We start from the raw sequence: 7,425 nt of genomic DNA, 5'->3' as shown, positions 1-7,425 counted from the left end.
GCACACCCACTCACTCTTTTCATTTCAAATCATTCTCTACTATTCTCTCGCTGCTAACCACCTTCGTCTCTCCCAACCACATCCCTTCGCTGCCCCGCATACAACACAAAAAACTCAACCTCCCCTGCCATCATACTCTACCCTGGGTACCGTATCCACCAAAATTCACATCTTCACCCCTTCTGTGCCCGCAACGAGTCTCGCCCGGGGAAACAAACCTCATCTTGCTGTACGTGTGCAGCACACCTATTTCCGACAAACAGTAAAACCTACGCCTCGCGAGATCACTTTTTTTTGCCAGCTCCCATTCCCGTTCTAAACATCCAAGCCCTCTCGTCACATCTTCCTGTACAATACTGTACCGCACTGTGTGATGGCAAGACAAACTCTTCACGTAAAATCGCGATGTTCATCTGCGTCTCGACACAACCGCCACAGCTTTTACACTGTTTGTCAAATCGTTGTTATCATTGGAACGACCAACGTTTTTTCGTTCCCAACTTTATCCTTCTTCTCGTTCCTCGCTACACTTCCGAAATGATCGAGTCGTATTTGGAGATGTGGATTGCGAGCTTGCCCCCTCTTTCAGAGTTTGTCCGTGTAAAAATGTATGCTGCGTAGATTGCCATTACAACCGCTGCTTGCCCACACGGGAACGTCTTGACGTATGCTATGTACTATATCCACTGATCCGTCATTGAACATGCGGGCTGCCCATATTCATTCCTCCATTCTTACCATCCGCAGACAAATTGTTCTTTCACAAAACGCACCCCGCATCTTGAATCACATGTACTATAGCACAAGGAGTTTTGCCAAAGACTGGCAAGTTCCGATCCATAGATCTGGTCGTTGGGGTTTTAGAATACTGTAGAGGCTTTCTGCGCGAATTTGTTCGTGGTGCAGGTACGAGGTTTGGCATTATGCCGCAAAAGAGTACATCTGTACCGCAAAACTGAAAGTGTTCGACTTGCTTACCAACATTGAAGTCGGTGTATGACTCTTACTACTGCCGCCTCTTTTAGTAGAGTCTATTATTAGTTCTGCTGCTCGCTGTTGGGATGACGAAGGCGGCAATATCGATGTCTGTCTGGTTTCGTTTAAGTGACTACTCACCTACATCATCAAAAAATGCGCATATCCCCAGACATGTTCCCTTCGTCGTAATCGTGAGAGGGTTGTATGAAACGTTATCTCCGTGAACAAGCATTGAGTCATCCTAACGTAGGACACAAACGTGATGCCAATCCCATCTAGTGAAATAACATACCTATAAAGACGGGATAAAGATGTATAATAAGCCGCTCTCTGTTCGTTTAAATCGTTCAGATAAAGGCAAAGGCAAAGTCTCAGTCACACTTTCTTTCTGTCCTCACAACCAAGTAATCTCATCTAGAAGTCGACAAACACACAGAAATTCATCATGTTATTCGTTCCGGTATTGTTTCTCTTCCTTGCGCAACTTGCATTAGCTACCCCTGATGTGGGCATGACCTGTGATCAGCATCCAAAGAGAGATTTGATCAACAAGCCTGTCCTTATCCGCTCGTGGAAATTCTTCGGGAGAGGCACTGCAATGATGGTGAACGGTAGAGTTGCATATTATCCCGCGTACAAGGAGCTCAGCTATTCTCCACGAGATGATGCGACTTCCAAGAAATATCATGGCTTGGACTTGTTCTACGTCAGCGGTTCTGGAAATGAACGGAAAGAGCCCGCTCTGGCTGAGTTGTACTTTCAGAGGTCTGCCTTAGTGTACATCTTTGTCGATGCCAAAGCAGCCACCAGAAACTCCTTCACAAGCACAATGCAGGGGTGGCAGTCAGAAGGCTGGGCTGTGCGAACCTCGAAACAGAGCAGGTACTTTCTCGGCTTGTACCAAAAGGTATCGTTCTATGTAACTCAACACGCTTACGTGTTCTCCAAAAGAACGCAGGGGCCCATGAATTCTGTCGTGATTCCCAACTTTGGCTGGGTCTTAAGAAACACACCGAACATCAAAGCAAAGGGCTCGTATCACATTAGAGTCGCGGAAGCTTCCGGAGGACCGTCTACCCACCAAACCTCTTTTCGGGGAGTTAAAGTTTCTTCCAATGCTCGGTGCCCTGACATTCTTCACGACGCGTGGAGCACAGCTAATAGCGATTCTTCCGACGCAGCCACAGCCAGAATGCGTTTCGGGACCTGGCATCCACAATGGGACCCATGTTTATGGTGGTACGTAGCAAAACTCTCTCTTTTTTTTTTTTTGTATTGTTGTTACTGTTCAAATAGACGAGAAGAGACGCTCGAGCTGGTCCTTGATACTCCTCAGTTTACGGTTGAACGGAACCCCAAAAATCCGATCAGGAAGCTTCTAACACGAAACAACATGTTTACGTTGCCACGAGCGAAGTGCTTACGATCACGAACACGGATCGGCGGCGCCTCTATTGATGGACTACACACCAAAGTATGGGCTGACGGAACACAAGAACAAAGGCGGGGTTGAGACCAACCAAGGCTTCAAGGACTTTGTATTTGCGCAAGGGAACGTGCTGGTGTACGTGAGCGTGCATGTGCAAACGTCAAAAATGCGGCGCGTAGACCACGCGTTGCACACGGTGACACTGGTGATGAAGCGGAAGGGGTCTGGGGAGCTGCTTGTGGAGCTGAGCTTCAAGGGGGACTTTGGGTTTCTGGCGGCGCGCAAGCGCGGGCGGGGGAACGAGATGATGGCGCTGACGCGCGGCGGGGCGGCGGTGGCGCGGGAGCAGCGGCGGAGCAAGCCGTACTTGCGGGCGTTCCGGACGATCAACGTGGTGAACATGGGGGCGCTGGACGGGCGGTTCCAGTACAACTACCCGGCGCGGGCGGGGACGTACGAGGAGTGGGTGTGCCGGACGCCGTGCGCGACGACTGCGATGGGCGGCGAGCTGACGTTCGACGTGCAGGACCCGATCACGGGGATCAAGTCGATGGCGAGCCGGGCGACGGTGTGGCTCGGGGACCGGTACCGGAACGGGGTGTTCCGGCCCAACCTTGGGCTCAAGCGGACGGTAAGGGCCAGGGGGCTGACGGTGAGCGCCAGGCGGTGCGGGTTCGGAGACAGGTTTAAGGGGGGCGTGTTTTATACGGACGTGTACGGGAAGAAGCTCAAGGACGGGCCCGGGGCGGGGGCCGTGCGGCAGTTCATCAAGCCCGGGTTCGTCGGGGGATTCTCCGGGAAGTTTAGTCCCGCGGAGTATTGGAGGGGCATGCACCATGGAGGGATGGAACAGAAGTTCTTCTTGCCGCATGGGTATGGGATCAACCATTACGTGAACTAGACGCGGTTGCGGGGCGAGGAGATGGTTGAGAGGCGGATGGTGGGGAGAGGTATTTTTTATTGTGGAGCGATGGTTGGGCATCGTGTGTATTGTAGTGGGTGTGGGATGAGTGGTGGGTTGGTTTAGTTGGACGGTGGATGCTGGTTAGATGGTTGTCGATGGATTGCGTTCTGGACCACAAACCAATTGTTGTTGGTGCTGCAAAGAGGTGAGTAGTGTATCTTTCTGTTGAGAGTTGGGTATGCAGATGTGAGATATTCGTTGTAAAAGGTGAACAGAGGTGAGTGCGGAGTGCGAAGAAAGGGCGTGAAGCGGGGACATGAGGATGGCGAGAAGTTGAGCGTTGGGGAATGGTGAGTTTGGGCGGCACGGTGAGCGATCTGCCCAGAGCATCGATGAGGAGCACTCCCCGGAGTGGGCTCTGGGACTCGCTGCGGTGTTGGGACGGGCTCTGGGAGCCAGACTGGGAGCCAGACTGGGAGCCCGTCCCAACACCGCACATTACAAGTGTACATGTGTCATCACGTGTGTGTGTGTGTGGACGGATAACATAACATATGATAAAGTCGGTCCTTTACGAGTGCGGACTCCGCACGGGCCGGGAGGCCACGTCGCCACGTGGACACGGTCTTCGTGTGCTGTGAATCGGGCAACCACGTCTCTACACACAACTGTAATACAACGGTTGTGTAAGGAATCCGTACAGGCCGGAGACAGCCTGTCAGTATAAGTGGGCGGTCTGACATTTACGTGCACTGTGCTGCCGTATCAAGTAGAAGTATCAAGTAGAAGGAAGTATCAAGTAGAAGTGCACAAACATCCGAACCTACATACACAGTACAGGAGGGGACGCGCAATAGTGCCGCTTTCATTATTGCCACCCTCGAATTAGTGCCGCAAAAACCAGCAGACACAAGTTCTGCCACGTGTCATGCACGACGTCGTCATCGCCCACTCCTCATATGCCTCAGCCCAATTGGTGATGGCACCTCACTCAAAGTCCCTAACATGATTCCTGAAAAGATCGCCAAAGCGAAGCGTACGCGCCTTACGATTGCGCAGAAAATCGAGGTTGGGCATCTGCTGCAGATCGGGAATGCGAATACCATAGTTATGCGTCCGTTCAAAATTTCAGAACGAACCATCCGAAACATCAAACGCTCTCTTCCTTCACTCCAACAAATTGTGACCAACACCGCCACAACGCTCGGCACAAAACCTTTGGAGGAATGGATTGAGAACGAGACTAATGAGGTTGTGGCAGAAGCTTCTATTAGTGATGCTTGCGATTCAATACATTATGGTGGAGAGCTACAGAATCAGTCTGCCAGTGATGCTATGATGGATGATTATGTGGCAGAAGGCGAGTGTGAAATTACGGAGAGGCGGGCCGTACCGAGTGCTGTAGTGCTAGCAAGGTTGTTTGGGTCTTTGGAGAGTCTGGGTGTGGAGTGCGATGTGAGCAATGCCTTATCGCACTTGAGGTCCGCAAAACGAGCTTTTCTAGAAGCTACACGTGTAGCAAGGCATGAGAGACACGGTCAAAGGCAACAACAGCAGAGACCCGTTCCTAACTCGCAGTCCATCACAAAATTTTCTTCTCTTGACTTCCAGCAGTGCGTATCTACCAAGCCTTTAAATTGAATTTTTCAAGAAAAGCGCTGTAAATGGTAGTACTGTACACGTGTACAGAGCGGAAAATACCCTTGCAGGACGTCTACGTTTCACACCAGAGAATCTGGTACTGACCATTCTCGCGTCTATCTATACCTTCGTTCACTCGCCCCTTCCTTCAAGTCATGCGGACCACCTCCCACTCCGGTCTCCAACGCCGCCAGGCTTCCTCCCCCCTCCGGTCTCCAACGCCGCCAGGCTTCCTCCCCCCTCCGGTCTCCAACGCCGCCAGGCTTCCTCCCCCCTCCGGTCTCCAACGCCGCCAGGTTTCCTCCCCCCTCCAAGCCCTTTTCCTTCCACCCCACCATCCGCCGCTTCTCCCCCGAACGCTGATACTCGATTCGTCTTCTTCTTTGCCACGCTCGTTGTCCGTCCTCTTCTTCTTCCCGAATCCCCTACACCACCCGCCATCCGCCACTGCCACTCCTAGACCATATTTCGTTATGGGAAGAGGGCAAGTTCTGAGAAAAAGTATTAGTGCGGGAACGGCGCGAAAAGTAAGGAACAACTACAGCACAGCTTTTTTAGCAGCTATTGCAGCTTTGGTACTGGAAGACGACACGCTGAACGCTGTGGCAGCTAGGTTGCAGTTGGATCGAGTTGCGAGTTCGCCACTACGCGGTCATCGCCGGGTTAACATTGTGCGAAACAGAACCAACATTTCTTTCGAAGAAAGTAATGCCATCTACATTGATAAAGAATTCGATGGCCAGTGCAGTTGCAGTGGTGAAAGTTTGCACATCTTGCCATGACCTTGCCACTCCCGCTTCATATGCTGTCGTGGAGTTGCTTCTTGAGAAACTACTCTGGATTGGACGTGAAAAGCGTTGTACGTTTTCTTGTTTTTGCTCTGCTCACGACGCTTCCCTTGGCCATTCAGAGGGTTCCACTTGCCCCTTCTTCTTCTTGTTCATTGTTGTGCAACCAGAATAATAACCAGTAGCTCACCTGCACTTGTTGAGACTCTTAGCTACTTACAGTCAGGAGATAAAGTTAATGTCAAAGATTAACATCGAACTGTCCAATGAATAAGGTAGAAGTTAAGAGTGGTGTGATAGGGAGATTCGGGAAAGAATCATCCCGGACTTAGGAACGGGCCAGACTCTAATAACAGAGTTCTGGCCGGGTAGTGGTTCTGCCCTCTGATTGTGCCGCTCCGAATTAGTGCCGTATTATTAGTCCTTACACGGGGCGGCACTAATGCGTAGGGTCGACTGTATCATGATGTGGGAATACCAATGTGTACAAGTCGTTGCATTTCAGACACTGCACACAGCGCAACTGATGTCAGCTTGCGCTGTGCGTAGAGCCCAAATTGCCCAAATTCCGTTGTCAACAACGGAATTTGGCCTCTGCGGTAGCTCGACCTCGTTTTTTCCACGTGTGTGCCTTTTCACCAACCCTTCCCACTTCGCCCTGGTTAATCCGTCGCGTCCCACAGCACGCTCAACAGCACTAGATACCCAATCGAGGACATCGGCCTACACCGCCTTTGTCGAACCCTCCCTCGCGCGCCTGCACCACGAGAAGGAGCGGCTTGCAGAGTCCCCCGCCACACCTGTGCCCGTACCAGTATGCTGACATCCACGCGCGCCTCGGGGCCCCGCGCAGAGCATGACGCGGCACGCTCAAAAACCGGGGCACACCCCAGCCCACCTGCGACCCGCGCCCCGCGCCCGCATGCACGCGTCGCGCACGAGGGGCGCAACGCGCCCTCCAGTGCGCGACGCGTGCAGGCGCCCGCGCTCACCGACCGCTAGCCAACCCCCCGCCCCGCCACAGGCCCTCTCATACAGTAAGGGTACCGTACACCACCCAGAGCCACACAAACAGTCGCCTGCCTATGCCCACGCGCCCTGACACAGCCTGCATTTCCGCCCGTTTGAATGCCAAAAACGTCCCCAGCCCTGACACCCCCGCCCCTGACAGCCATCTACGGCCAGCCACTGTCGTCTGACACCGAAACTCAATACAATACCACACCCACCTGTGTCGCTCCATGCCTATCCGCGTCGTCGGTCCCCATCGCCTGCCTCTACCTGCGTGCTTGCCGCCGTCACACACTACCTCCCTTCCTCCCTCCCCCCCCCCCCCCCCCCCCCCCCCGCCCGCCATGCAGCGCCACGCCAAGCCGCTCCGCCGCACGCTCGCGCGCGCCACGCTGCCAGTCCTGATGCTTCTCACGGTGCTAACGCTGCTGCTCTACTTCTTCCGCGCGAACCTGAACCTGCCGGGCCTGGTGTCCGAAGTCACGGGCGCCGACCCGGACGACGCCCCCGTCACGGAGTGGAGCAACGGCGGCGGCCAGGCGCCGCCGCCGGCGGAGCCGGTCGCCGCTGACGCCGGCGCGCAACCCGAGCGCGACGCGCAACCCGAGCGCGACGCGCAGCCCGAGCGCGACGACTGGGACGACGACGACGACGACGGCAGGAAGGACGCTGCA

General features: G+C 53.8%; 2 protein-coding genes across 2 annotated transcripts; one reads left to right on the top strand and one right to left on the bottom strand.

Moving 5' to 3' along the window:
• Positions 1–2,440: 2,440 nt before the first annotated feature.
• Positions 2,441–2,809, bottom strand: CHC_T00001854001 (hypothetical protein). Its single transcript, XM_005712770.1, has one exon. It carries the CDS (start codon positions 2,807–2,809, stop codon positions 2,441–2,443), a length of 369 nt encoding a protein of 122 aa, XP_005712827.1.
• A 2,298-nt stretch (positions 2,810–5,107) lies between these two features.
• On the top strand, positions 5,108–5,734 carry CHC_T00001853001 (hypothetical protein). Its single transcript, XM_005712769.1, has one exon. It carries the CDS (start codon positions 5,108–5,110, stop codon positions 5,732–5,734), a length of 627 nt encoding a protein of 208 aa, XP_005712826.1.
• Positions 5,735–7,425: the final 1,691 nt, after the last annotated feature.

This window comes from Chondrus crispus, genomic scaffold (assembly GCF_000350225.1).
Source record: "Chondrus crispus Stackhouse genomic scaffold, scaffold_116, whole genome shotgun sequence".
Taxonomy (NCBI): domain Eukaryota; phylum Rhodophyta; class Florideophyceae; order Gigartinales; family Gigartinaceae; genus Chondrus; species Chondrus crispus.
This window is presented reverse-complemented; position numbering and strand designations above follow the sequence as displayed.

Bases quoted from the DNA above. Each gene is read 5' to 3' on its own strand.
- CHC_T00001854001 (XM_005712770.1), bottom strand. From the start codon at position 2,809: ATGTTCACCACGTTGATCGTCCGGAACGCCCGCAAGTACGGCTTGCTC.
- CHC_T00001853001 (XM_005712769.1), top strand. From the start codon at position 5,108: ATGCGGACCACCTCCCACTCCGGTCTCCAACGCCGCCAGGCTTCCTCC.